General features: G+C 56.9%; 7 protein-coding genes across 7 annotated transcripts; 3 read left to right on the top strand and 4 right to left on the bottom strand.

Annotated features, from left to right (window-relative positions):
• Positions 1-588: 588 nt before the first annotated feature.
• On the top strand, positions 589-5,128 carry J3D65DRAFT_280912 (GPI inositol-deacylase-like protein). The gene is made up of 6 exons (XM_066795068.1): positions 589-1,406; positions 1,457-3,320; positions 3,365-3,722; positions 3,771-3,939; positions 3,987-4,213; positions 4,268-5,128. The coding sequence occupies exons 1-6, from the start codon at positions 684-686 to the stop codon at positions 4,689-4,691; spliced, it is 3,765 nt and encodes a 1,254-aa protein (XP_066656742.1). The 5' UTR covers positions 589-683; the 3' UTR covers positions 4,692-5,128.
• Positions 5,129-9,265: 4,137 nt separating this feature from the next.
• Positions 9,266-14,259, bottom strand: J3D65DRAFT_618728 (WD repeat protein-like protein). Its single transcript, XM_066799679.1, has 5 exons — positions 13,829-14,259; positions 13,562-13,750; positions 11,167-13,500; positions 10,601-11,104; positions 9,266-10,551 (listed from the first exon to the last, which is right to left on the bottom strand). Exons 1-5 carry the CDS (start codon positions 13,907-13,909, stop codon positions 9,307-9,309), a joined length of 4,353 nt encoding a protein of 1,450 aa, XP_066656741.1. The 5' UTR covers positions 13,910-14,259; the 3' UTR covers positions 9,266-9,306.
• J3D65DRAFT_618723 (protein arginine methyltransferase RmtB) lies at positions 14,260-16,279 on the bottom strand. The gene is made up of 3 exons (XM_066799678.1): positions 15,993-16,279; positions 14,929-15,870; positions 14,260-14,881 (listed from the first exon to the last, which is right to left on the bottom strand). The coding sequence occupies exons 1-3, from the start codon at positions 16,216-16,218 to the stop codon at positions 14,448-14,450; spliced, it is 1,602 nt and encodes a 533-aa protein (XP_066656740.1). The 5' UTR covers positions 16,219-16,279; the 3' UTR covers positions 14,260-14,447.
• Positions 16,280-17,128: 849 nt separating this feature from the next.
• On the bottom strand, positions 17,129-20,390 carry J3D65DRAFT_280833 (rab-GTPase-TBC domain-containing protein). The gene is made up of 3 exons (XM_066795066.1): positions 19,941-20,390; positions 19,286-19,884; positions 17,129-19,234 (listed from the first exon to the last, which is right to left on the bottom strand). The coding sequence occupies exons 1-3, from the start codon at positions 20,289-20,291 to the stop codon at positions 17,176-17,178; spliced, it is 3,009 nt and encodes a 1,002-aa protein (XP_066656739.1). The 5' UTR covers positions 20,292-20,390; the 3' UTR covers positions 17,129-17,175.
• A 1,929-nt stretch (positions 20,391-22,319) lies between these two features.
• Positions 22,320-23,538, top strand: J3D65DRAFT_280754 (uncharacterized protein). The gene has a single exon (XM_066795065.1). The coding sequence runs from the start codon at positions 22,502-22,504 to the stop codon at positions 23,321-23,323; it is 822 nt and encodes a 273-aa protein (XP_066656738.1). The 5' UTR covers positions 22,320-22,501; the 3' UTR covers positions 23,324-23,538.
• On the bottom strand, positions 23,501-24,297 carry J3D65DRAFT_618718 (uncharacterized protein). Its single transcript, XM_066799677.1, has one exon. The coding sequence runs from the start codon at positions 24,243-24,245 to the stop codon at positions 23,754-23,756; it is 492 nt and encodes a 163-aa protein (XP_066656737.1). The 5' UTR covers positions 24,246-24,297; the 3' UTR covers positions 23,501-23,753.
• Positions 24,298-25,219: 922 nt separating this feature from the next.
• On the top strand, positions 25,220-26,815 carry J3D65DRAFT_601539 (uncharacterized protein; the record flags this gene model as incomplete). Its single annotated transcript, XM_066798047.1, has 3 exons — positions 25,220-25,305; positions 25,365-25,852; positions 25,902-26,815. The coding sequence occupies 3 exons, from the start codon at positions 25,220-25,222 to the stop codon at positions 26,813-26,815; spliced, it is 1,488 nt and encodes a 495-aa protein (XP_066656736.1).
• Positions 26,816-27,148: the final 333 nt, after the last annotated feature.

Genomic DNA, 27,148 nt, shown 5'->3' with positions numbered 1-27,148 from the left:
TGCGTAGATGGACACAACAGTCAATGGACAGGATTCGGGATGGATGAGCATCAGGATGGGTGACAGCGGCGCCAAGCGGGTGCAATGGACGGCCAACGTGGGAGAAGGCAGACAGAGAAGAGCAGCTCCTTGCAGACTGACGGTTAGGTTAGAGAACAACGACGTGCAGCACACCTAGCCAGCACGGGTCACCCGCCGCGGCCCTCGATCCTGGCTCAGTGAGATGGTTGTGCGTGTGTGCCGTCTGTCAAAGAGAACCGAATTGATTATTCTTCTTCTTGTCGTCCTCCCGATCCTCCTCCTCCTCCTCCTCCAACATCACCGCTCTCTACCTACCCGCCGCCGTTCCAGACTCTGCTCCTGTTGCTGCGCCAGCACCACCACCACCGACGACCCCCTCAGAGCCGCACCGCCTCGAGTCGCTCGTTTGCTTTTCCCCCGCTTGAAGAACGCGCAACACTCCCTCCCACCAGCTCCAGTTCACCTACATTAGCCTTGGCCTGCGTCAACTCGTCCTCCGCTCCGCCCTCACGCTCAGGCTTTGGCTTTGCGCCTCCGTGGATTTTTAATTTTTTTTTTTTTCCTTGTCCCTCCTCCTCGGTTCTCTTCCCGGCCAATCACCAATCCGCATCCCTACGCTGCCATCCAAATCCCCAGCGTGGCTCTCGAAAGACGCGCTTTAAATGAGGAGACGGCCATCCGGCTCTGCGACCGAGGAGGACGACGAAGACACCAGCCCCAGTAGCGCCTCGCCTCCGGATCCGGCACCGACGTCAAGCGCGCCCGCCCTACTGCGAGTAGTCCCGGCGTCCTCGACTCCAGGTTCGCGTGGTCTGCACCCGGAGCATGGCCATAACCGAGTCGGCGGCGGCGACGACTTGACCACCCAACACCGCCTTCCCGTTCCCCCCTCTCCCTCGCCGCGCTCCTCGACCGACGGCGCAACCAACATACCCAAGGAGCGACGCCGACGAGACCATGACACTGGCCAAGCCACGCCCTGCTTGACCAAGTCGCGCGCTTGGACCGACTCCCACACCGCCTCAACAACAGCCTGCCGCTGCGCTTCGGCCCTGTCGGACAAGGACCTGCTGCAACCCAAGATGCTCACCAGGGACATAACACCAGACGACATGGCTGAAGGTTACGGCCGCCGCAGGTCGCGATGGCGCAATCCATGGAACCTGTCCCTGTTGACTCTGGCCACAATGGTGCTGGCCGCTGTCCTGCTCTTCGCTATTGTCCAGAGCTTCTTCACCCGCCAATTGGACGCAAAGGGCTGCGCAATGTCGCAAATGTGGGCAGCGTACGTCAAATACGACGACTTCGACACCGAGCACACGCGATTCGCCAGCAAATACTCGTTATACATGTACAGGGAGGGCTTGATCGATGAGGATGCCAGGGTATCACTGCCACCTCCCCCCGACGCGCATCGCAGGCTGACCATTCGCAGGTAAAGGGTGTGCCCGTCCTCTTCATTCCCGGAAACGCTGGCAGCTATCGCCAGGTTCGCTCCCTGGCCGCCGAGGCCGCATACTACCACCACGACTGGATCCAAAACGACCCGGATGCCCTCGCAAACGGCAAGAGAGCCCTCGACTTCTTTTCGGTAGACTTCAACGAAGACATTACAGCCTTTCACGGTCAGACGCTGCTCGACCAAGCCGAATACCTGAACGATGCCATCGCCTACATTCTGTCACTGTACCACAACCCGGAAAAGTCCATCAGGAACGACAATCTACCAGACCCGAGTTCCGTCATCATCGTCGGACATTCCATGGGAGGCATCGTAGCTCGGACCATGCTCACAATGCCAAACTATCAGACGAATTCCATCAACACCATCATCACCCTCTCCGCCCCGCACGCGCGGCCTCCCGTCTCGTTTGACGCCGAAATCGTAAACACGTACAAGGAGATCAACACCTACTGGAGACATGCATACTCGCAACAGTGGGCCAATGACAACCCTCTGTGGCACGTTACACTCATTTCCATTGCTGGAGGAGGTCTCGACACCGTTGTGCCCTCAGACTATGCCAGCACGTCCTCTCTGGTGCCGCAGACGCACGGATTTACTGTATTTACGCCTTCGATACCCCACGTTTGGACTGGAATGGATCATCTGGCCATCACTTGGTGCGACCAGTTACGGAAGAGCGTGATAAGGGCCTTGTACGACGTGGTGGACGTTTCGAGATCAACTCAAACGGTGCCCCGCGCGGAAAGAATGCGCATTTTCAAAAAGTGGTTTTTGACTGGCTTGGAAGATGTTGCAGAAAAGACGCTGCCGCACAAGGATCCAAGGACCCTCTTGACTCTGGAGGACAATTCAAACTCGATCATTTCTCAGGGCGAACGCCTGTCCCTCCGATCCTTGGGCCAAACCAGCAAACCCAAGGCTTACCTCCTCCCCGTGCCGCCCCATGGAGCTCCAGAAGGCCGGAAATTCACGCTTCTTACGGATCAGCAATTCGATGCCTCTGGCCAAAGCGGGAAGCTCGAGGTCCTCTTCTGCAGCGTGTTTCCCCTCCAAGCGGGACAGTCGGCTGCCATTTTCTCCATGGACATGGATCTTTCCGGGGACAGCACAGGATCGACACGCTTGGCCTGCAAGAATGCGGCCGACGACGTTGTCACGCTACCAGCGTCAACCAAGGAGTCCCAGTTTCCATTTGATAAGCGGCAGCCGTTTTCCTATCTCCAGTATGACGTGGAAGATCTTGCAGATCACCAATTCGTGGCTGTGGTCGACAAGGCAGCAGAACACACCAGCGGCTGGGTCATTGCCGAGTTTAGCGCGCGGTCCGATTCTCTGATCAAGACGGACACTGGACTGAGACAGCTGATATCAAGCGGTTTGCACTTGAAGCTTCCTGCAAAGCGGCCCATGGTTGTAGACGTCAAGATTCCGGCCCTTCATTCGAGCCTGTTGGCCTACAAGCTTCGCATCAATAACAAGGAATGCAAGGACGAGCCACTCTTCACTCCGCTGCTCCGCCAGTACATCCAGGAGGTCTACGAATCAAAATTCTACGTCAATGTGCAAGAAGCCGACATCAACTTGCACGGAGTGGCGCCATACATGCCACCCCCCTTCAAGCGCAACAAGAACTCGGATACCCTTAATGCACTGTCTTTTCAAATCTGGACCGATCCGACCTGCGAAAGATCTCTAGACCTCTCCCTGGATGTAGACCTTTTTGGCAGTCTGGGGAAGCTTTGGATGCGGTACAGAGTCGTTTTTGCAACGTTCCCGCTGGTTGCCGTCGCCTTGATCTTGAGAAAGCAATTCAAGGTCTACGACGAGACTGGTAAGCTCGTTTCACATTGTAATTGACCGCGCTAACCAAGACAGGCGTCTTCATGTCCTTTTCCGAGAGTAGCAACCAGTGCTTGCGATCATCTCTTCCGGTCCTTTTCATCGCTTTGACCTTTTTCGGCATGTCCTTTGCGAATGCGGGTCATGGCCCTCGCCACGGTTCGCGCTGGTCACCCTTCTGGAGTGGCAATGCCACTGAGTCTGCCATAGACTATTCTAAAAACGACCTCCTGCTCGGCACGCAGGATTCCTTTTTCTGGTTTCTCGTTCCGTTGTTTGGCGTCATCACCACGGGCGTATGCATCGCCATGAACTATCTGACGTTGATGACTGTGCACGTTTTGACTGCCATTTTCCAATTCGTCAAGCCTGTTTTGAAATGCGATGAGGGAAGGTACGTAATTCGTCCGACCTGGAAAAAACTGCTTCTGATTTGCTGCAGACGTTCTCCCGCGGCTTTTGCCGTCAGCTCTACTAGACAGCGTGTTGTCACGACTGGCATATTGCTCTTCATGGTCTCCACGTTCATACCCTACCACTTTGCGTACATGGTCCTTTGCATCGTTCATATAGCAACCTGCATCAGGGCCCTCCGGATCGCGCGGGAAACAGTGAGTCGAGTTCTATTTCCTTGGCATACAGCGCTAACCCAGGACAGCGATCCGAGGCCAACTACAACTTTTACAATTATGCGCACTCGATGCTCATCTTAATGATCTGGATCCTCCCCATCAACGTCCCCGTCCTCGTTGTCTGGATCCGTAATCTGGCCGTTCACTGGCTCACCCCCTTTTCCTCACACCACAACATCCTCTCCATCATGCCCTTCATCCTCCTCGTCGAGACGCTCAGCACGGGGCGGATGATTCCGAGGGTTCCCAACCGGTAAGCCGTTGCTTTCTCTGTCTTTCAACTACGCATGTACTGACACGGCGCCAGCATCCGCTACCTCACCAACGCCCTCCTCTTCACCCTCGCCGGCTACGCCGCCATCTACGGCGTCACGTACGCCTACCTCTTGCACCACCTCGCCAACATCCTCTGCGCCTGGCTCGTCGCCATCCACCTGTCATCGACGTCCTTTTCGCACCTGCACCGCCTCGGCCGCCGCTACCTCCTCGGCAGCGGCGACGCCGCCGCCGACGCAAAGCACGCCGAATACCACCAAGCCCACGCCGCGTCGTCATCGGGCATGGGCCACGTTGGCATGGGTGTCGGCGCCGGCGGCAACGGTTTGGCCGCAGGTGTCGCAGCTAATACCGCAGGTGGAGGAGCAGGAGGCGGCGGTGGGAGAACGGCAGGCGGCGGCGGGCTAGCTGGCTTGGGACTGGGCGGACAGGGCAAGGTCAAAAAGAGACCGTAGTAATTTCGTGATGGTGTTGATGATGAGGAAGGGGTCGTCGTGTGTCGTGTCATTTTTCTTCTTCTTCCGTGTCGTCGTCGTCGTTGCTGTGTTGATAATGAAGCGTTTGTTGTCCCTTCTTTTCTTCTCTTTTTCCTTTTCTCCTCTCGTCGGTCTGGCTGTCTCGCTGTTTGGCTGTCTTGTCTGTTGTACGTCTGTCGTTGGCTGCGGCTGCGGCTTATGGTGTTCGCTTGTTCTTCTTTTCTTTCCTTTTCTCTCTTTCTCTCTTCTCCCTCTCTCCTGAAGAGGGAAAAGGAGGTGTTTTCTTCTCAATGATCGGATCGCCAGGGCAAAGGCGCGGTATGGTATGCTGACAACGGAATTGGGCTGGAATAGGATTGGTCGGATTGGTTGGTTGGATGGACGGATCGGATGGACGGATGGATCATGGGCGGCTGGCTGGCTGGTTGGTTGATCGCTCGCTGTTGGTGTTGCTACTTTTAACACTGCTACTACTATATTCACCTTATCTTATACTACTACCACTGCTACTGCCCGGCTGAAGGGGCTTTTTTGGTCGAGCTTTTGAATTCGTGGGTACGTCACCCGCCCTCTCCCATCCCTTGTCTCGTTGGTCGTTGGTTGGCATTGTTGTTGCGTGTTTGTTTGGGGACGCAAGGAGAGGGACGGAAGGGAGGACGGACGAGGGGTAGACACTTGACGTTTTCACGGACGGCTTCCTTTACTTCTTGCTCGCGGGTGCTTGACTGCTTGGATTGGCTTACACCGCGGCAACCGCATTTTGTTTTGCGGTGTATTGTTTAGAGATCGTGTTGGTTGTCATCACTACGATTTTATGTCGGCCGTCATTATTACGCCTTCGTGCTGCATGCACCTAGTGCTTGAAATTCTCTCCTACGCGCCGCCGTGCGATTCCTGAAACGAAATCCACGCAAGGCGAAAAGAGAACAGACAGTGCATGGACGATGAAGACTCTGGTGCAGTGGCTCTGTTGGCGAATGTTTCGTCTGCTGTGGTTAGACTGCGCTGCTGAGTGTGGAAAGAGGGAGAAAAGGGAGGTTTTATACTTCGCCCGTGTGTCGGTGGTGGCGGTCATGCGGAATAGATGGGAGTCAGGGGACATGCGGCATGTGCTGCGATTGAGATGCCTGGCTCTGATAGTGCGCTCGCCTGTTACCGTCTCACGGAGCAAGCGCGACGGCGAAGTGCTGTTCTCTATCATCACGTCTTCGTCCTGTCCGCCATCATTCACAGGCAATGCGGCAGTCTGACGTCGGTTGATCCATTCTACCGTGCCCAAAGTGTCTTTCTCCGCCAAACGCCCCGCGCAACGAAAGTCATGTTCAATCCTTGGGCTCGTCCTGCAGCAGAACATGGGCAGAAACCAAGTGAGCTTGATGTGTGCGCCGAAGAGGTGTCGAGAAAACACTGTTGAATGCAGCGAACAGTACAAAGCGACTGGGGAAAAATGGAGGGTTTATGTAGTTGCTAGTGGTTGCTGCTGGCAGTCACGCGCAGTTCGATTCAGGGGTCAGTCAGTCACATGGAGGGAGTTCAGTGACTGCCTGAGGTGACTGACTTGCTTCTGATGAGGCAATCACTTGTTCTCGTCTTTTTTGGTCACTGGTGGTGGCAGAGAGCTGTTTGATATCACTGTATCTGAAGGGTGTTTGCCGTCAGTTGCCGATGGTGCTGAATTTTACCGTCGAAATTTGGGGCTTACGGTTCGAGACACATCATCTTCTGCCGGTTTGACGCAACGGGCGCAAAAAAGAAAAGTAAGTAGAACTTTGTTGCGCTTCCAGTGTAGCCCCTGGACCTTGTTTGGTCCATTGACTGCACGTCGGTGCCAGCGCGATGTCGATGGAAAGGCAATGTGTGGAGGGAAGAGAGAGGGAGCTTTTATAGTTGCGGGCGGCTGCCAGCGGTAATCACGGGAATTGACTGCGCAGGAGGCTGGCCAGAGTAATTGCGACTTTTTCGTGAAGTGACTGGAACAGCCAAGTCAGCCAAGCTTTTCCTGGATTGAAGTGGGCAGGAGCTGGAAAGATCGCTTTAACTCTTCCTGCGACTATCTCCAAGTTTGCCGCAAGCTCTCCTGCGGGATGAAACTCCTCCTCATGAACTTTTCCTTACGTTCTGAATCACTGACCACGTACGTCGAACTTCAGCACGCCTCAACAGAGATCAACTTACCCCTGAGCCACCGCAACTGCGAGCCCTCCACAACGAAACCAAAAGTGTCATACTTGATGAGGGATGGAGAGGACCCGGAAACAGTAATCCGACTTCATTCTTCCGGACAGCTGAGCCGCGCGAGGGCTCGTGTCCTACGTGGAAAGAAGCTCAGAGCGGGAGCAGTGGCGGTTTATATACTCGTCGGCCGCGGAGCTCGGATCAGCGTGACTGCTCTGCGGTGCTGTCAGAAGCCAGCCAGGCAAGGAAAAGCAAGTGTCATTTGCCATTTTGCCATGCGTAGCGGCTGGAATGTGACAATCCGATCTGCTTGTGATTTTGCCGGGGAGCAGGTGACTGCGCACGGCTGATCGCTACGGCGCGTATTTATATACTTCTTTGCGACGTGAGACTTGCAGCAACAGCCAGCCAGTCCGATTTGTACGCCTGGTTTGGCGGCAGGACGATGGAGACGATCCCGACTGCCCTTGTCGCTTCCCTCCCTTGATACACTTTCTCTTGCGCTTTCTCCTTATTTATCTTTACTTGCTTGGAGAGCCTGGAATACCAATCATCAACGCAGCGCATCATAACCGCGAAGCGCTGAACTCCAGCACCAAGCGCCAACGCCTCTACCACTCACCAAAGCCACAAGCAAAACCTCCTCCTCCTCCTCCCACCCCAAACTGCAACAGCAGCCAAGTGCCACAAGCCATGTTCGCCGCCCACGCGCCACACAGACCCCAAGTGGGATCGACTTGGAGCCTTTGTGCCTGTGTCCCACAGCACCGCTCCGCCCGCACGCTCATTGCTGGTGGAAGAACAGGACAGCCAGCCGTCGACGGCGCAGACTTTATAGTTGGTGCCGGGTGAGCTGCCTTGGCACGTGGAGGCCCCGCGTGCGGTGGCAGCCGACTGATCAGATGCGCGAAAGCTCCATGTGCGTGAAGAGCGGGCGGAAGTCGCGCGTGGTGGATATGGCACTGGGGAGCCGTGCGTGCAATGCTCCTCGTGCGCGGGTCGCGGGTGGGTGTCTAGGTATTCGTGTTAGCCTCGGTATTTAGTGGGATGAAGGACACCGTCTTCTAATGATGGCGAAGGCCACTGATCAAGATGGATACCGAACGGCAGCATTGGAAGAAGAGGTAAGATAGCCATCTTTAAACAACAGCTTTGAAGTGAAAGATGAAGAGTTTCTACAAACGCATCCTCCAAACACAAAGAGTGATCTGGAACCGAATTTCTTCCACACGGTCGGTGGATTGCCCTACAGCTTTGCAGAGGTTGCACTGCTCTTTTATACCACCACCGCCAGTCCCCATGCCACGAAATACAGCGGCATGTGCCATAGCTCAGCGTCGGAAGGCTGCCACGCGCCGCAGTCACAGAAACGGGTGCTTGGTCAGTGCTGATTTCTGCGACTATATATTCTCAGCAACTTTCCAGGCAGTCAACACATATTCCAGAGCACCCACGAGAGGTCTGCAGGTGTCAAGACCTGAGAAAGCCACCCACTCGGCTGGTTGGTGGGACAGGGGAAACAACAACCTTTCCACCATATTTTACTCCTTTGCGGTCGTTCGCTCAAACCCATTGCCAGCCGCTCCTCACTGTTCCTTCAACACGCGACAGACCCGCAGCATCTTCACAAAACAGCGAAGAAACCCACCACCAAATGACCAGACAAACCACGACGACACCATCAAACCTTTCTACATCCACTCATCCAACCCAGACCAACCCAAGCCAAACCAGTATGCCACGTCTCAGTTCTTCCCGCACACATCCCATCTGGCCCAGTGCCGCGTTTCATCTTCCGAGGTCGCCTTGCGGATTCGACAACCACTGACGTTGAGCGGTTGAGAGGCTTCCTCGAACAACAAGAAAAGCGTCGCCTTTATACCTCCACAGCTAGGCATGTGCGGCGGAAGCATATGATGCCGTCGCGAGCCCGGGTCCGTATTATGGCATGTGAGCGGGTCAGACGAGCGAAGTGTCCGTAGCACGGCGCCGCGATCGGTGGGCGGGTGTTTCTGGAGTCTGTAAAAGGACGACCACAGCCAGCTACGTGTTTACGACTGTCTACACAGCGACCACTGGCATAAACGGACACGGCTAGAAGAATCGAACATGGCTTTCCTCCTTTTGGCTGCCGGGGTCAGCCACAAAAGTCATGACACTGGCGTACTCGGACAATGCATCACACAAAGCCGCTCTTCAACGTCAGAGAGACGACCGTTGAAAAGAGATAGTCCAACCAGTTCAGGAGACCTGAAGCACATCAAAGAGACCACTGGTCCATTCGATCTCCATCAGGCATGATTCATTTCATTCACGCCTGGATATACCTCAGTTTCTCACTTTCCTTCTTCCCCCCTTACCGCCCTCCAAACCCTAACACCCACACCGACCAACCCACCCATTCCACACGCCACGCCACTCAAAACCCAAACGAATCCAACAAGCTATTAGCATCCGGCTCGACAAACTGCGTCGGCGGCGGTTTCTTCTTCTTGCCCTCTGTTTCCGTCTCCGTCTGCGTCTGCGTCTGCGTCTCTCCATCCACCTCTGCCGTCTTCTCATGCTTGGCGTGGTCGCCATTCTGCTTCTTCTGCCCATCGCCATTCTGCTTCTGTTCGTTGGCATTCTCGTGACCATGTCCATTGACTGCAGCGGCACCATTGACGCCACCACCACCATTGACCTCAGCACCACCATCGACAAAGCCATCCAGCGCACTGCGCATAGGCAAGTCCTGCACAACGAGGCTACTGCGCCTGCGCAGCAGCTTCTTCGGGTCAAAAGCGTAGTCATACGGCGACGTCGGACCGCCAGAGCCCGCAGCAGCAGGGCTCCTCAGATCAGCGACGACGTCCTCCGCAGCATCAGTAGTCGTTTTAGTGAGAGACGCCGGGATGGCCGGCGACGGCGTGGGCAGCAGGAACTCCCAGCCGCGCACGAGGTCGAGGGCGAGCAAGTCGCAGCCCATGCGCTCGTAGAGCCGGGCCGTGTGGACGACGAACTGCCACTCGGCGCGCGGCGAGACGGCGAGGGCGCCGCGCAGCGTCTGGAGGCTCTTTTGCCGCAGCTGCCGGTACAGCACGACGAGGGCGGGGTCGTCGCAGAGGAAGAGCTTGGAGGCGAGCGTGGGCGAGTCGGGCGGCGAGAGCAGCGTCGACAGCGGCGACACGAGCGCCCGCACCGCCTTGTCCTTTTCGCCCAGCATCCAGAACGCCCACGTTGCTACCCAGCGGTTGCCATCGATGACGGCCCGCGGCAGCACGCGCTCCTTGAGGAACTTGGTCAAGACCGGGCCGTCGTCGCCTTCGTAGACGCGCGCGACGGCGATGGCGAGTTGCAGGTCGTTGCACTGGTTTGCGAGGATCATGACCGCATCGTTGAGGTGGTCGGCGAGGAGGAAGAAGGAGGCCGCGTAGTGGAAGCGGCGCTTGCCCATGAGTGCGTAGGCGTTCTTAAGCGCCGCAGTGCGCCAGCGTGGTTCTGAGAAGTCGTTTTGGAGAAGTCGGTGCGTCGCAGTCTGTTCACGCGACCAGGTGGCCATGCGCCACAGTCCAAGGAGGACAGTCTTTTTCCGCAGGGCCAGGTAGTAAAGCGCGCAGTCGACCGGGTTGCGTTCTTCCGTCTTGGTGTATTCGTTCCGGGCAACGACTTCAAATTGAGCTTTCTGTTTCATGTCAGAACCATTTCCCCCAAAGCGAGTGGTACACACTTACCAATGCATTCAGATCCGTCATCCACATGAAAACGCCCGCCTCTCTAGCCTCCTTCCAGCCGAGTCGACCTTGGAAGTGTCGGCCCACAAGGTCTAGCAAGATATCTTGGCTCCCCGAGTGATATGCCCATGCCATCTCTCGCCAGCTGATGACTTCGCCCTGCCTCGTCTCTTCTTGATGGCCATTGACAGTCACGACGCCATTTCTCTTGACGGCGCCATCCCGCTGACCCTCTCGCAGTATCTTTTGCCGGAAGAATAAGAGAAAGCGACACCCATTATCGTCAATGCTCCTGCGATGCTTCTCGACCGTACCAACGCATTCTACAATGTCCGCCAAATGGAACTGCTCACGGCTAGACAGCAGAGGGACCGACTTAGCAGCCAGGAGATCATTGAGAGAAGTGGCAACCTCTTCCGTGACGCTTGCAGGCTCGACGTCCGAATCAGTCAGGTCTGCATAAGACGAGTGCAATTCCTTTCGAGAAGCGGGGTTAAGCGTGGGCTTTGCGCAATCGTTAGCACATATAGTTCAACATTAGGCCAAAACCAAGCGGGGTAACGTACATCGAGATCCGAGCAAAAGTCCTCAGGCGACAGCCCCAGAAAAGTATCGAAAGGGTCGCCCTCGGTGTAAAACTTGAGCGCCTTGAAGAGATTGATGAGGATGCGCTGCACGAGCAACAGCTTGCCGCTGAGCACGCATTGCGCGAGCAGCTGGGGATGGTACACGGGCAGCGGTCCATTGAGCCTGCTGACGAGCGTAAACAAGTCGACATCCTTCTTGCGCCGGGCGACGGATCGCAAGTCCGGGAGGAGGCTGTCATCAACCTCGACAACCTCGTCCTGCACGAAGAGCTGATTCCCGGCGCCGATCACGAGGTTGCCGCTGCCAAGCCAGACCGAGTCCCCGATTGGATGAGGCGTCAAGTCTCTGATGCGCACTTCGCGGATCGCCGTCCAGGATGGGCCTGCGTTGAGATAGTCGTAGCGGAGTTGGGCGTAGATGACGACTCGATGCGGGAAGCCCACTGCGAGGATGGATTGATTGTCCGGCGACGATGACCAGTCGAGATCACGAATCACCTCGTGAGATTCGAAGCGCTCTTCGTGCTCCAGTTGTGAACTTCTGGTGTTCCAAATGGTAAGCCCTGTCCTCTCCGCGTCGACGAGCGCGGCCTTCCTAATGGACGTGCCGCTGACCAGAGTGGGGTTTTCGATCCCCGTATCGACTGTTGACGTGAGGAGCCACTCGATCTTCTGCTCTTCCTCGTTAAGCCGGGCAGTCCAGGAGTTGAGCACTCCAGAGGTCGTGTAGGATATTGCCACGTCGCGAGCAAAAGTATCGAGAAACCCGGTTATTACGGGAGGAGTACCAGCAGGATCCACAGGGAGAACGTAAGCCAAATCTTCATCCGAACCAAGCGTAAAGGTGCAAAGCTGCTCTATTGAGATCTTGCCGTGGACATTGATGGATGGTTTGCGATGATGCGCTGGACTGAGACGGCCGTTTGCAAACATGTTCTTTGGAGGCATGCGAACCTCCCATGCGATGCCCTTCATGTGGGAAGAGACGGTGGCCAGGTGGACGCAGCCCGAGTCAGCCTCGACTTCTGGGAGAAGAAGCAAACATAGCGGCTTTCCTTTGAGGGTGTACTCGCAGCGAGCCACCTCTTTCGCTCTCGGTCCTCGCGCATCCCAGAGGGAAATGCTATCGTGATGCAGAAATGCCACAAAGTTTCCCTCCTGTAGCAGCGAAGTGCGGTGAATGTGCTCGTTGACATCCACAGTGCTGTGCCTGGCGAGGACATTGCCAACATGCTCCGAATGCTCCTGTCTCCAAACAACGCCTTCGTTATCTTCAGTCCGTGAAATAAGCGCGCGGCCAGTCGCAGTGCGGACCACCTTTTTGATGGCGCCGCGATGCCCAGTCAAAATGGCCTTTCGCTCGATCCGCGTGGCCTTGATGGGAGATGGGTCAAACAGCAGGTCCACCTTTCCTTCGAGCCACTCCAAACGCCCATCAAAATGGTGCATGAGAAGCGTGAACGAGCTTCCGTGAGCGTCTCCACAAAAGCTATAAAACTGCACATTGTCTTCCAACGGGATGGTCTCGCGGGCAAAGTGCAGTCGCAATCCCTCAACGTGCGCAATGTTGAAAATGTCCGACGTTTTTCTCGCCTTGCAGCTCACGCTTTCTAAGCCCCAAGCGGACATGTTGCCGCGGTTGTCGAGGACGACGCAGACTTCGGGTGTGCGATTCGCGACGTCGATGAGGTGCTGCAGCGCCTGGCTCTCTTCCTTGTCGGCATCGTCGCGCGCCTGCTGGACCGCGCGCTCCGTCGCAAGCGCAAAGTCGGCGCTATCGATGAAAAAGGCGTACCGCTTGGACGACCGCGAAGACGGCTGTATGGCGCGCGGCTTGATGGACTCGACCAAGTCAATCTCCGCCCACAGCTGAAAGATCTCCGGGCCGTGCTGCAAATCGCCGCCCACCCACACCCTGACCTTGTTGTCTGCGCAAATCGTGTACAGGACGTTTTCAATCAGCTGTTCTCTGTGCCTGGGGCGGCGCCAATGCAGGCCGGTGATAGTGGTGGGGTGTGGGAGGTAGGCAACGTCGAAGCGCTCTTCAACGCTGCCAAACGAAAGCCGGTGCCATATCTTGACGAGGCGGTCGTGGTCGGCCGTCGAGGCAATGAAAGTGGCGTCGTAGGAAAAATGGGCAAACTTGACGGGCGAGGCGAGAGCCGTGGCGAAGAGCAGTTCGGCGTCGCGGTTGTGGGTCGAGTAGAGGGCGAGCGAGGAGCTGCCCACGAGAATTTCCTCCGATATGCCCCACGAAAGCGTGCGTATGTCGTCGTCGGGGTCGGGCAACGTCAGCGTGTGTTGGAGGGACCACTGCACACCGTTAGTTAGCCAGCCATCAAGGTGCCGCGCCGTCAGAGGAGTGCGCCCTTACTTTCGGATCGCCAAAATCGACGCCGTACGGCTTGTAAACATAGACGGCCTTTTTCGAAGCCACGGCCAGCTTTCCCGTCGTTTCGTCAAAGACGACGGACCGCAGATGGGCGTCATCTTGGTGGTAGGTGGTCTGGAGGATGGAGCGCGGGCCGGCGAGGACAATGAGGGCGTTGCCGGATATGTATGCCTGGGAGCAGCAACGACAGGGTCAATCGAGAAGCTGGAGAGCAGAGAGGGCGGTGCGAAGCAGCAAGCGTCAGCTTACGATGATCTGCCTTCCCTCCCAGAGCCCGGTGGTCACAGCAGCGAGCTCTGCGTTGGGGCGACCGGGGAGGATGGCGCGCATGGAACAAGGCGTGGGAGCTGTGCGCAGCTCTACGGCAGGGTCGTCATGGTCTGGCGGAAACAAGAAGCAAGCTCATGTGAAGGTGTCGAGCATTCGGGAAGCTTGGAGGTGGTGGACGGCCGGGGGAGTCGACCTGACCTGACCGTTGGAGACGGACTGGACGGACTGACGGCCAAGCGGCGGGCCCGTGCGACTCGAAACAGGACCCTGCGATGGATGTGGGTGGGTGATGGATGACGAGTAGAATCTTGGAAAAGCTACTGTACGAGTAGTCTACGCAACCAGCTCACCGACATGGAGATGCAGCTAACAAAACCAGATGCGTCCGCAAACTGCCTGCGGGACGTTGAGGTCATCTGGCGCCAGCGACTTTTATGCAGCCCTGGATGCAACCCGACATGGACCTAAGGTAGCTAACCCTGGGCCCGCCAATCGCCGACGCATGCACCCCTGCTATCGACATGCCGTCTTATTGGTCTACCTTTTGTTCCCTCTATTCAAGCTTCTTCTTGTTCCTCGTACTCGGCGTCGCTGTAGTCTATTCAAGCTTCCACGATTGACCCCGTCTACCGTCTTTGACACCCTCAATCTCCCACTGCATCTCAATGCCGAGACCTCTTGCGTTGGCACCAGCCTTCTTGTACGCAACTGTTCCCTGAATCCGCTGGCCCTTCTTCAGCTCTCCGTCGCTGCCATCGCGATTTGCCAGCAGCAGCACCGACTCCCAATGCGTGGGCGTGCCACCCGGGCCGGTTGTAAAGGCCACGCCAGGACCACTCCACGTCTCAGCCCGTGCGTCGGCGGGGAGCTTTGCGGCTCTCGAAGTGAGGAAAAAGGTGTCGAACCAGATGCACCATCCGTCCAAGGCATCAATATCCTTGCTGAGCTCAACAGAAAAGTTTTTGGTGAATTCCAGTTCTTGAGTGGTAATGGTGTGGAGGGGAAGTTCCAAGAAGAGGGACGAGTCGGCAGCTAGAAAACATTAGACAGCGGACGGGCACAATTGTTGGACGACTTACCAAGTCTCTCTGGTACCAGGCTCCTCACCCGCGCGTCGTCCCTAATCTTGTCCATCATGGCGCTCATGTCAAAGGCGTACACGTCGCGCCAAAAGTTGATGTGCTCCGCAACGTAGTCGTCATCAGCAAACGGCGCAATCCGCAGCGTGCAATGGCTGGGCACCATCAAGCCGTCACTCTTCAAGTAGCGGTCGCGCGCCCAGACGACGCTGTCAAACATGGCCTCAAACAGCAGGCCGTAGCCCATCCACTCGGAGACGATGATGTCGACCTTGTCGACCGGCAGCGTGACCTCCTCAATCTTGCCGCGCAGGACCGAAATCTGATCCGAGAAGCCGTTGGCGTGCACGTTCAGAATCGCCTTCTCCACAATCGTCGAGTTGTCGACGGCAATGACGTGCGCGGCGCCCGCCTTGGCCGCAAACATTGACAGAATGCCGGTTCCGCAGCCCACGTCGAGCACCGTCTTGCCGGCAAAGAGGTGCTTGTTCTCGTAGATGAAGTCACGGTACGCGTCGGTGCGCACGCTGTCCTTGAGCATCGTCTCGTGGATGTCGTTGTACGAGTACGAGTCAAAGTAGCCCTGCTCGACGCCCTTTTGCTGCTTGTCTTCGCTCTTTTGCTCTTTGGGAGCATCCCTTTCCGTCCAACGCTGCTCCAGCGTCCGCGACACGGCCTCGCGGTAGTCGGCAAAGTTGGCCTTGAGCGCTTGCAGTTCTTCCTCGAGCTGCTTGACCCGGTCCTCTTGCGGGTCTTGGTCTGCGTCTTCCTCATCCCCAAGCTCGTCCACCAAAAACAACAGCGCGTCATCTTCGAGGACTGGTTGCAGATACTTGTCGTCCGCAAAAGCAGCCGCAGATGAGAGGTCCGGCTTGGAGTTGCCGGCGCGGACCTGGCTGCGAATGTAGTTCACCAGCTTGATGCGCTGGTAAAAATCAAGACCTGCACTCCAATTAGCTCACGCCCGGCCCAATCCAAGAATTGACCCCAAAGCTCTTCAATCAACATCAATAGAAAAATTGGCAAGTTCCCACGTGACGGCAAAAAAGGAGAATAAAACTCACCAAACCTCTTCACCACCTCCGCCAAATCCACACCGGCAGCCTTCTTCGTCCCCTCCACCAGCTCCCTCACACTTTTAAACTCAACCGTCTCATCAAACAATCCCTTGACGCGCACGTCCTCGACATCGGCATCGGGCTCGACATCCTCCCAGCCCTCCTCGTTGCGCAGGTCGAGCGGGTCACTTCCAGCGTCCGAAGACGAGTCCGAGGGCGCGGTCGGCGGCATTTTGGCGTCTGCGTAAATTTTTTGGGGCAAATGGCGCAATGTAGGGCGGCGGAGGCGGCGTTGTGGGGTACGTTGATGGACGTAAAATATCTCGACGTGATGGCGCTAAGGGTCGCCGCTTAACCCGATGCGGCTAGCGGGTTGGACAACGGCGTCTCGCTACCACACGGCTGGATAACCGTTGGACATATAACGTCGGGTCGTGAGTTGGAAACATCAAGATGGTCGGTTCCAGACTGACGGAGGATGGCATCTTGGTGGCGGAGAGATTTGCGTTACACTGGATAGAGTACAGAAAATCGAATGGCGCTCGTCTCAACGAGTCTCGCGTGCTCTAGCTGGCAAAACTTGGTATGCAAATGCAACGACGCAAACAGGAGACTCTACACAACATTTGGTCTTCAGGAAATGTTTCTCCACGATGCGCCCCACCAATACGCCTCTCGTTCCTGAGCTCTATACAACGCTCATGATCCACATGCAATGCTCGGTATGCAGTTCTGAGCCGCGCCGCCCCTGGCGCTGCGCAATTGATTGGAAAACACCGGCAAAAAGATCTCAACACAAGATGCAATGACATGGCTGAAACAGCTGGTCGATGTAGTAAGAAGAAAAATGCCAAAATGTGAAATTCGGCTCGCTGGTGCGCTTGCTCTCCCCATGCTATGCCACCTATGCTCAATCATTCTTTTCGCCAGATGTGCCAGCTACAATGGAAAAGAAGAAAAGCTTGGAGAAAATGGACAAGAAAATAATCAACACCAGACACCGCCCCGGGAATGTCCTGTCGTTACAGTGTACAAGAGAGAGAGAGAAAGAAGAGGAGGAATGAGATGGACAAAGGTGATGGAGAGGGGTAGATGAAAGGGGTAAATGGAAGGAAAGAAAAACAAAAGGCCGTACATCCGTGTGTCCCACATACTTACGCTTTGTACAACCGGAAACACCTCTCGTACATCACTTTGTTTCCACAACGGTTGAGCTCATTGTCCGTTTCCCCCAGAACCAGCCGCCGCCTCCCGAGTTGCTCGTCGTTGTTGAATGTGAGCTTCCGGGCTTCTTTTCTGACTTGGACGTCTTGACTGGCTCAAGTTCCTTGGGCGTGGCGGGCGTCGACGCTGTCGTAGCTTGCGCGGCAGCAGCCTCGGCCAAGGCCTTTTCTTGTGCTTCCTTGGCTTTGCTGAGCTCCTTGCGCATGCCTTCGCACCGGGCCTTGAGCTCTTCGAGCTCCTGCTTGGCGAGTGCTTCTGACGTCTTGGCCGAAACGAGATCGGCCAGGAGATTGTCTTCAGCTGGTAAAGGATGGTGCTCAGTGGGAGTCAGTACAGCGTGTGCAGACACGCTGCTACTGCGCTTATCGAACTGAGACGTCCCACTTCCATGGGGAGAGGAGGCACGATTTGAGCGGGGAGCAGATGTAGGTGAGCTATAGGTGTTGACGCGAGTGAGCATGGGTCCGCCACGCATGCTGTTGCGAGCTGAGCCTCCCGAGGTACTGCGGCCAAGCTTCAGTTCGCGGAGCCCCTTGTTGGGAGATTCGGTCGTGTTGCTGCGAGTCAGGGTGGGGACCTCAGGAACAGTCTCTGCCGCAGGCCACGTGTTGGACTTGGAAACCTTTGCCTGCTGCTGCTTGAGATCTTGGATGCCTCGCTCGAGGCGCTGCTTATCCACATGCGAGTCTTGCAGACGACGGCGGGCCTCGTTGAGTTCGTTGCGCAGACGGTCAGTCTCGGTTTCGGCATCGAGAAGCTGGCGGGACAGAGACTGCGAGCGGCTGCTCTCAAGCTGCAGCTGCTCCTTCGTGCGTGCCAACGCGTCGCGCAGATATTGCTTCGTCTCGAATACAGAAGAGTTGCGATGATGATGCGCCTTTTTGGGGAACCGTTCTTCTACAACCTTCAAGAGTTCGTCTGTGCTTTGTACAGGGCTCAACAGCGGCGTGGAAAGTCGCTTGTTTGCGGCGTTCCCATTCATATTTACAGGAAGAGTAAGACGCCTGTCAGCCTTGGACGAAGGAGGCCGCAGAGAATCTCCATTCTGATCAATATTGACGCGATCAACAAGAGAGCGAACGATCCGGTGGTCCTCGCGGCGCTCCTCGCGTTCCCGCTGTAGTTGAGCTGTGATATTGGCTTGCTCCCGTTGCATTTCGCTGAGTGCCGTGAGGAGATCTTCAATCTGGGTGTGAAAATCGCGGTCTTTGGCCGAAATAGTAAGACGGTTCGGATCCATCTTGAGCGACTTGACGGACGCATTGTCTGCCGAAGATTCGCGTGAGCGAGATGTCATTTCTGTCAGCGCGGTAGCTGTGCTAGCATGGCTTCTACCTGTGCTGTCCGACGAAGCCTCGACAGAGTTTAGAGTCGAGGCGATGCTGTTTTTCGAAGTCGTCCGCTTCATGAAGCTGGCAGGACGTGATTGCTTGTCGGGATTCGGGGGAGTAAGAGTCGCCCTCTTGTCAGGTCCCCAGATGCGTCCCAGGAACCGTTGTGCGGCGCTCTGGACTTCGGGAAGGAAACGGCTCTTGGCAACATTATCGTCACCTTGCGTTTCCCTGAAGCCAACTTCAAGACTTTGCAGACTTTCGCGGGTGACGACGCCCGTAAAGCTGCAAAAGTCATTGACCAGATCGTCAGCCGACTGCGCGTTGCAGCCGTAAGGATCCCACAGCGCGCGCGACAGCAAAAGCTGAATGACATCTTCAAATTCGGCCAGCGCCAGCAGGCGCTTTTCATTCTTCGTCATGATGGCGAGCGCCACGCGCATCAAGGTCTCCGATGCACCCTCGGCGAAGATGACGTCGTAAATGCGGAAAAGCATGGGCAGCGGACACGTGACGGCAAAGAAAGATAGGAACCATTGGGAAAGATAGGCGGCATGAATCTGCATGCCGTCAAGGTGCTCGGCGAGCTGCGGGAGGTGCTGGTGGAGCAGTCGCTGGAATTGGTAAATGCGGAGGTGGAGGCCTGACAGATCCGGCAAGAAGCAGGACCTCAAGTCGTAGTCGTCCATCAACCTGGAGACGGTCAATCACCTGACGGCGTCCCAAGGGGGAGCGGTCGCTTACCTGACTAGCACGCAAAACGCCTCCTTGTCGCCCATTTGCATGAGCAACGGGCCGACGAGGAATCCCAAGCCCTGGCAGTAACCAATCTTTTCATCGTACAGGCTAAAGCACTTGAGCACTCTCGCCAGCATCTTCTGGCCCTCGCCTTCGGCATCTCTAAACATTTCGACGCCCGGGAAGCTTCTTCCGATGTCCTTGCCGATCATGTTCTCATAGGGGCTCGACTCTTTGCACAGACGCTCGTACTGGTCCTCGAGCTGGCGGTCTCGCGCGCCGGCCATGCTCACCCACGTCACACCACGGAGCGGAGCAGGAATGCCAGAGCGAATCTTGTTGGTTGTCAGGGTCGGGAGACGTTGGGCGGTGCCGTGGTAGTCGCGGACTAGGGCAGCCCAAAAGTCGAGCTCGGTCATTGGAGGTGGTGAGGGCAGCAGAGAGTAGCGGACTTGGTCTGCATTTTGATTTTCGACCATCTTTTTGATCTGGCTGATGGAGGGTGGGCGAGACTGGCTGCGTGCGCGGGGCTTGAGGCCGGACTTGGGATCGGTGGCTATGGCCTGGTTGGCCTGCTCGAGTCTTTCCAGCAGCAGGGCGGTGCTCTGGTGTGGTTAGCCGGGTCGAGGATGGAGAGTGGACGGGAGTCGGCGAGACAAACCTCGTCGGCGCCTCCATCGCGCTCAACTTCGCCCTCCTTCTTGTCTAGAGTGTCCCAGTCGACGTTTGCGTCGTCGTCGAGCGAGTCCAGGGTACTTCTTCGGGATGGGGACATGGCCTTTGTGATGATTGTGGTGGGTCTCTTTTTTCGGGAGTCGAGGCGGTCGACGAGGGCGGCATCCAAGCTCTGGGAGAAAGTGGTGTCCCGAGTCGTCTTTGCGGAAGGAGTGTCGAAGTCTTGGTCGTAGTTTTGGTCGGTGGGCGACAGGGGCACGGTGACCATGGAATCGGCAGACGAGTGGCCATGGTTGTGGGAGGGGAGCATGGGCGACTCGAGGTCTGCGAGCGCCATAGTGTGGTCAAAGGTCCGGCACGGGGACGGTGGGATGGGAGGGACTGGGACTGGGAATGGCGTGGATCAGAGAAGAGGAGGCCAAGGACAGGGAGGAACGAGATTGATCAACAGTAATGAACGGAGCGGGCATAAACTAGAGGCCGGGCTTTGAAGCGGTGACGGTGTGTAGAGTTTCAGGCAGTGGAGTGGGGCGGTGATGGCACGGAAGGCGAGTGGAGGGCACAACAGGACAGGACAGGACGAGACGGGCGTAATGCAACATAGCGGGCGGCAGGGCTGCAGGAGGGGAGGCATTGAGAGGTCGACGCCGGCGAGTAGAATCACATTGTGCAGTGGGTTTTGCGTTCAGGAGAAGAGACGGTGGAGGATTGGTGGGCGGTGGGCAGTGGGAGCTTTGGACAGTCGACGGCAGTGGAGTGGAGTGCAGGGATCGCCCCCGTGCCTGCCCCGAGACGCACGCGCCGAACCACAGCGACAGGCTCTCAGGCTCTCAGGCTCTCAGTCGGGTCTCTCTCGATCGCGACATCTTTGGTTTCCTCATCCTTCAGTTGCCGTGTCTTTTTTTTCTTTTCTTCTTTTCTCTGCTGCATCATCTTTTTTCCCTCCCGCCGCCGTTTGACGTGCACGACAGCAGGCAGCATGGATCCTCCCGTTCCACCCACCTATGTAGTGTAGCTAACCAAGCGAGGCGCGTGTGCCGTCCTAGCGCGTTCTTTCCGCTTCTTGTTGCCCCATGCCCATGCCCATGCCACTCCTATCCCTTCCCCTCCTCACCCTCCCCCCCCTTCTTCTCTCTCTCTCCACTCTCTGCATGCCTCGCCATCATCTCATCTCCCTCTGCTCGTCGCAAGACGTCACCTGCATCTGCATCTACCTTTGTGGTGCCGCATTCCTGACGCCGTCTGGCTCCTCCTCCACCATTCTGCTACATTTCACGATGCATCGTCGCCCGAATGACGATCCGCCCCGTTGACCTCTGCTCTTCCAATCGCTCGACTTGGCATGACGTTGTCTCTTGCATCTCCATTCAATCACCACCCACAGCCCGCCCGAGGCCCCCAAATCGCTCTGCCTGATCACAGACGGCGCTATCACGTCTGCGCCGATCCCATTCTGCACCATGTCGCTCGACTCGTTGCTTATCCATTTCCCCATTGGGCCCCTTCGATGGCTTCCAATCTTGTTCTCGAAGACTAGGCCACCCTCACCACCCCGGCATTATTCGCTTGGCACCACGACGCCACACCCACTACCGACTGTCCCCAGCTCACCGCCGCATCTCGACTCATTTGCCTTTGCCTGTTTCGCTTCTGCGGAATCACACATGACTTGTCAATCCTGCCACAGTGAAAACAGACGCCATGTTGACTTTCCACCAACGACCAAGTCATTGATCATGGCCGTCGTGTGAATGGTCGACCGCTTGTTTTCTCATGCTACTTTCGCATCTCCTTGATTGTCTTCCATCAAATCGCCTGCTAGTAGATTCTTGACTCGATGCACAACCCCGTCTCTCCCATCTTCATTCACCATGGCAGCTGCATGGTACATTAAGAGGCGGATCACCACAGTCATCCGCACCGGATTTCTTCATCTTTGCCATCTTTCCAATTGATTTCAAATTCTAGGATGAATACTTGCCACTTCGACACTTCCTCGCACTCTCTTCTCTTGGCTTCCCGCGTGCTTTCAACCGAGTTTGACGTAGAACTTGACGCCATGATTAAGAGGACGGAACGCGAGGGTTCGTCTGGGTCACAAGAGGACATGCGGAAGACGTCCATGGAAAGAGAAGCCTGGCACAGGAAGAATCTCTGGCCGAGAAGTGGACCATGAAAAAACATGCACCGGAAGACGGAAGGCAAATTTCAGTATCATCATTGACAGAAATTTCGCAAGAAATCGTGCAAAGCTATGAAGCTGTTGGGGTACAGAGTAAGAGCCAAGACGACAGTCATGGATTCTTGACCTCTTCACCCTCCGGAGCCGTGGAATCATTAGAAGAAGGCACGACCAGGTCGAATTCACCCGAGAGCATGTTCGGTAAGAGGTTACGGACCCGTCTTCCTTTTTACCAACAAAACGAAACCAACACAGCACTACCCCCAACATACAACCGCCATACAACCAGTCAGAACTCCAAGCCCACCCTTCAAACCCTTTAAAGCACCACCGCCCAAGTGCGAACCACCTGCCCTCTTCTTTGCATGCATCCACGGCAAACTGCAGCAGCAAACATGGTCCATCAAAGCAACACCAGCAGCAATGCTCGCAAGCGCAAGCGCAATGGCAAACGCAGCCTCGTCGTCATTCTCCGCTACGGTCGAGGTCGCGCCCTTCCAACCCAAAATCACCTCTCCTCTTCGTCTTGGGACACGCAGCAGCAACCAGAGCCGCACACGCCGCGAAGAATCTCTGACGGGTCCAGCCCGCGCAACATCACCTGGGTCTCGAGTCCACCGCCAATGTCGCCCATCACCCCATTGCCCCCCAGACAGCAGCAATCCAACATCATGGGCCTCGGCGACAGCAGCACCATCAACGGGAACCATAGCAGTGAGCCTCGCTCGTCATCGCTGCCCGCGGGTCCCGCACCCTCCAGGAACCGCACCACCGCCGCGGCATCACCAACACCATCACAGATCTCGACCGAGCCCGACGACAACACCGCGCCATCATCACCGGCACTCTCGCCGCTCGCGCAGCACGTCGGCACTCTCGCGGAGGCGCTGATCTGCCAGCTCGCCTGCGCCGCCATCGACCAGGACAACGCGCGCCTCGAGGCGCTCCCGGATGTCGAGCGGCAACTCGAGCTCATCGAGCTGTGCCGCCGCACCACGCGGACCGCGCTGGAGAAGGTGGCGCTGGACTGGGCGCGGAAACTGAAAGAGCAGGGAGGCGCCGAGGGAGAGTTCATCGAGGTTGAGAGGGCGGCCAAGGAGTTTGAGAGCTTCAAGTTTGCGCGGTTGGCTTATGTTGAGGACAGGGTTCGGAGAGGTACGTTTGATGGTGCATTGGGCTCGTCTTGAGTGGTTGGATCTCTTGCTTGTTTGGGAATGGAGGACAAGAGAGAGAGGGAGAATGTCATGCTAAGGTGATTGCGCGATAGGGGTAGCAGGTCGACCTGAAAACTACGCAGCTTCGAACGGTGATGAAGGCGGGGTGGCTCAGCCTGACAACATCCCTCATAACAACCAGCACGAAGCCAGCGATTCCAACTCAAAAGTGGCAAGAAGCAGCCAAAAGAGCAAGAGCACCACAGCCGCAGCTACATCTACAGCATCCACCCCAGCCGCCGTCCCCTCCGCAGCCACCGACGACCAAACCCTCACGCACTACGCGCCCAACCTCTACAACGACGCCACCATCCCACCGCACCTCAAATACTTCGTCGCCGGCCGCTTCCAGCACCTAACCAACACCGCCTTCGCCTCCCCCTCCTCACCCTCTTCATCACAATCATCCTCCCCACCAGCCACACACACCACCATATTCGACCAAACAACCCGCTTCCCGCTGCACCTCCCCAACCCGGCCACCGGCCTGACGGACATCATCCCGCTGCCCCCGCACCTGGCGCGCAGCGCCGACTGGGAGAGCCGCCGCTGGGTCGCGCTGCTGAACGCGTGGCACGTCAATCTGCTGCACGAGCGGCACTGCCAGCCGCCGCCGCATGTGCGGTTCAAGTGGACGAGGGACGAGAAGGCGTGGTTGAGGGATTGGGTTGCGCTGAGAGTCAGGGGGGAGGGGCAGGATGAGGAGAGAGAGGGCGAGGATGAGGATGGCGGTGGGGATGGAGAGGAGGATATGGACGAGGCGTTGACGAGGGAGTGGAATGCGTTTGCCGTCACTGCCGAGGGCGTCACGAGGGGCTTTCGGCGCAGAGATCGCCCTGTGTTGGCCGAGGCGCGGCGGAAGTGGTGTGTGGACTACGGCAAGTGATGGATTCATGCGGTGAGGGGAAGGGGGTGGCGGGGGGGTGGGGAGGAGGACGCCAGAGCGAAGGATATGCATGAATTGAGTTGATGCTTGGATTGCACTGTGCGAGAGCTCCGAATACCTACTTACCTCGTACTTCGCACCACCCAGCAAACACCGGAGTGTTATAAATGAGCAAGCCCTCCTGCTCCTATTTCTGCTCCCAACTCAAGCAAAACGAGCACATGACACCTCATTACCGACGAAGCCGTTAGACGCCCGAGCAGCAGGCGGTCCTACCCAGAAAGACTGTTGCTCACGCCTCGAAGACTCGCACACAGACCACAGGACAGATAGAGACGCCAGGCGACACAGCCACGGATCAAGGAGTCCCGAAAGGAGAACTACAGGCCTAAAGACCGACCCGTCGGCTGCGCTGGCAGGACGACGAGAGATGTCTCTTTGTGAGGCTTGCCGGTAACTCCCGTCGTAATGGACGCTTCCAGCTCGAAGCCGCTTGTTTGTAGACTCATCTTCTTGCCCAGGACGAGCCATCATGTCGAAATGTAGTCGCTGGAAGCACGAGAGGTGATTGCAAAGCCAAGCGCTCACATGTGCGAATGCTTCCAGAGACTGCTCTGTGGTTTTCTTGCGCTCGCATCTCCGGAGTTTCGTGTTGCTCGAGGGAAGAGTGCTTGTGGAGTGGTCTGCTAGGTGCGGTGGCGTCTGATTGTGGCTGTTGTGGCTCCACGCTCGGCGAAAGAGTTGTTTCTGTAGAGAGATCAGGAATATTGAATGCTTAGAAGGCCTGGTAGAGGAGGACTGACGCGTCAGTGGAGGTGACTGCTCGAAGCTCTGAGAGAGAGATTTCGAAGCTGAAAACCAAGACGTCTACAGTGCCATTGAGTCCAGAGCCAGACCAGTCTGGCCTGACAGAAGACACGCGTGTGATACGCGTGGGGAGCGCATGGGTGTTGACCACGCGAATTTTGGCGCAAGTCTTCCCCATGGGCACCCAACCCCTGAAAGGCAAGCGGTCTGGCGTGGCAGATTTTCCCCATCACAGCATGGCAGGCGTGGACTTCCCAAATAGGTATGGCGTCGTGCTGTGATGTGTATACCACTGAGTGGGAGATTTTCCGCGTTGTAGAGAGAGTCCTCAGAGCAACACCATCGCGACACTCACACCCTCCCGTCCTCTTCATCGTACCTCCCTTCACACGACCACTCTCTCAGAGCTCGCACAGAATATCCCTCTCTCTTTCAAGCTGTTTTACCATTGCAATCCTTCGCCGTCGCCATGAGTTCTTTACCTGTCCCCACGAGCGCTTCGAGCCCTGTCGGTGTTGAGATTTCGGAGACGGAGCAGTACGCGTCTGACTCGTCCTGCGAGTTCTTGCTCAAGAAGGCCAATCCGGAGTATACCTCAGAGTACCAGCGCCATGGCAAGGCCTGGGACGTGCAGGAGAAGAGAGAAGTCCTTCCAATCTCCAAGCAGGACTTCGAAGTCCTTGAGGCTCCCGCTCTGTCGCCCGACGAGGACCATTGCATCTGTGGCCACAAGGTCGGAGGAGTCAGAACTGCCGAAAAGGTCGAGTCGCACTCCAACAAGGGTGTTCCCGTCTTCAGCCAGCGCGATGGTAAGTCTTGTCGTTCCCAGTCTCTCGAATGAAGCTCATTGGCCACTAGGAGCCTACATTGTTCAGCACGCGCCAGAGCTTTCCAACCCATTCGTCTCTCTGGACTTGACGGTCGCTGCCGAGATGGAGAATGCGCGCAAGCCTGACACCCAAGGATGGGCCCCCGTCTACTATACCGTCCAGGACTACATCGACAAAGGATACAAGATCCCACCGCTCAGCTACGAGTGCAGTGTGCCGCCGTGCGCGCACTTCCCCATCACCGAGGCGCTCAATGACATCCACCTCATTTTCAAGTCGTGCGGCCGCTACGCCACGCTTCCTGATGGCCAGCTCTACGACCAGGCGAGGCTGTTGTGCTTGATTGCCGTCAACCAGAGGGAGGTGAAGGGCAAGAGCCGGGGCCAGCGCCGCCTGAACGTCCACGCACCGCCGTCCAATTGGAACGATCCGGCGCAGATTGCGCTGCTCAACCGCTGGAAGTGCCAGTTCCGCTTCCGCAAGACGACCGAACGCTCCCGTGACGCGCGCATGGCCTGGGAACAGGCACACCTCGACTTCCTCGTGGCGGAGTTGGCCAAGGAGCCCTACATCAGTCGCAAGGTTCTGGCTGGGCGCATCAATGCGGCGTTTGGCATCAACAGGTCCGCCCATTCGGTGACCTGCGCCATCACCAGGCGCTTGGACCGCAGCGCCCTGGTGCCGGACCGCGCCGCCGCCATGCAGCCTGACGCGGGTGAGGAGCATTCGGGCGTGAACGCTGGTGTTGAGACCAGTGCCGCTGCTGTTGTCGCCTCTGCTGCTGCCCCTGCTGCCGCCCCAACTGCCGCCACCATCCCCGCCAATGCCGCTGCCGCCACCACCGCCGCTGATGGGGATCTCCTGCGACCCTGGGATGAGGAGGAGGAGGGAGACCCCTTTGCGTGGCCTGAGGGCTACCAGAGCAGCTCATCTTCCGCCTAGCGCGCGAACGCTCCTTGGTCGTGGGCGTTCATTGTCCTGGGCGCGAATGCTCCTTGTTCGTGAGCGTCCTTGTTCACGAATGCTCTTTGTTCTCGGGCGCCAATGTCCAGGAATGCTCCAAAGGATCGTCAGATAGATGAGAGTGTGTCTGTATCAGCTTCACAATGGGAATGGAAATGGAAATGAAACCTGATCTTCATCTATTATGTGAAATAGGACCAAGCGTATGCCAATTTCGCATAACGGCGCTGACCAACGGCTGCCTCGTTGGCCGCCTAAACAAGCAGAGGATGAAGCACAGGTTACGAGAGCCCAATTTCGGTCTTTCAAAGA

This window comes from Phyllosticta citribraziliensis (genome assembly GCF_038025025.1).
Source record: "Phyllosticta citribraziliensis strain CPC 17464 chromosome Unknown J3D65scaffold_4, whole genome shotgun sequence".
Taxonomy (NCBI): Eukaryota; Fungi; Ascomycota; class Dothideomycetes; order Botryosphaeriales; family Phyllostictaceae; genus Phyllosticta; species Phyllosticta citribraziliensis.
Note: the sequence above shows the minus strand (reverse complement) of the source record. Positions and strands in the feature narration are given on the sequence as shown.

What these genes read in the sequence shown, in the direction of transcription:
- J3D65DRAFT_280754 (XM_066795065.1), top strand. Translation starts at nt 22,502, where the DNA reads ATGCATCCACGGCAAACTGCAGCAGCAAACATGGTCCATCAAAGCAAC.
- J3D65DRAFT_280912 (XM_066795068.1), top strand. Translation starts at nt 684, where the DNA reads ATGAGGAGACGGCCATCCGGCTCTGCGACCGAGGAGGACGACGAAGAC. An exon ending in CAAGGTCTACGACGAGACTG is followed by an intron (nt 3,321 to 3,364) that starts GTAAGCTCGTTT and finishes TAACCAAGACAG; the next exon opens with GCGTCTTCATGTCCTTTTCC. An exon ending in TTGAAATGCGATGAGGGAAG is followed by an intron (nt 3,723 to 3,770) that starts GTACGTAATTCG and finishes GATTTGCTGCAG; the next exon opens with ACGTTCTCCCGCGGCTTTTG.
- J3D65DRAFT_618718 (XM_066799677.1), bottom strand. Translation starts at nt 24,245, where the DNA reads ATGAATCCATCACTTGCCGTAGTCCACACACCACTTCCGCCGCGCCTC.
- J3D65DRAFT_618728 (XM_066799679.1), bottom strand. Translation starts at nt 13,909, where the DNA reads ATGCGCGCCATCCTCCCCGGTCGCCCCAACGCAGAGCTCGCTGCTGTG. An exon ending in GGGAGGGAAGGCAGATCATC is followed by an intron (nt 13,751 to 13,828) that starts GTAAGCTGACGC and finishes TGCTGCTCCCAG; the next exon opens with GCATACATATCCGGCAACGC. An exon ending in TCGATTTTGGCGATCCGAAA is followed by an intron (nt 13,501 to 13,561) that starts GTAAGGGCGCAC and finishes AACGGTGTGCAG; the next exon opens with TGGTCCCTCCAACACACGCT.
- J3D65DRAFT_280833 (XM_066795066.1), bottom strand. Translation starts at nt 20,291, where the DNA reads ATGGCGCTCGCAGACCTCGAGTCGCCCATGCTCCCCTCCCACAACCAT. An exon ending in GCGATGGAGGCGCCGACGAG is followed by an intron (nt 19,885 to 19,940) that starts GTTTGTCTCGCC and finishes TAACCACACCAG; the next exon opens with AGCACCGCCCTGCTGCTGGA. An exon ending in GCGTTTTGCGTGCTAGTCAG is followed by an intron (nt 19,235 to 19,285) that starts GTAAGCGACCGC and finishes GACCGTCTCCAG; the next exon opens with GTTGATGGACGACTACGACT.
- J3D65DRAFT_618723 (XM_066799678.1), bottom strand. Translation starts at nt 16,218, where the DNA reads ATGCCGCCGACCGCGCCCTCGGACTCGTCTTCGGACGCTGGAAGTGAC. An exon ending in GGAGGTGGTGAAGAGGTTTG is followed by an intron (nt 15,871 to 15,992) that starts GTGAGTTTTATT and finishes ATTGGAGTGCAG; the next exon opens with GTCTTGATTTTTACCAGCGC. An exon ending in CCTGGTACCAGAGAGACTTG is followed by an intron (nt 14,882 to 14,928) that starts GTAAGTCGTCCA and finishes AATGTTTTCTAG; the next exon opens with CTGCCGACTCGTCCCTCTTC.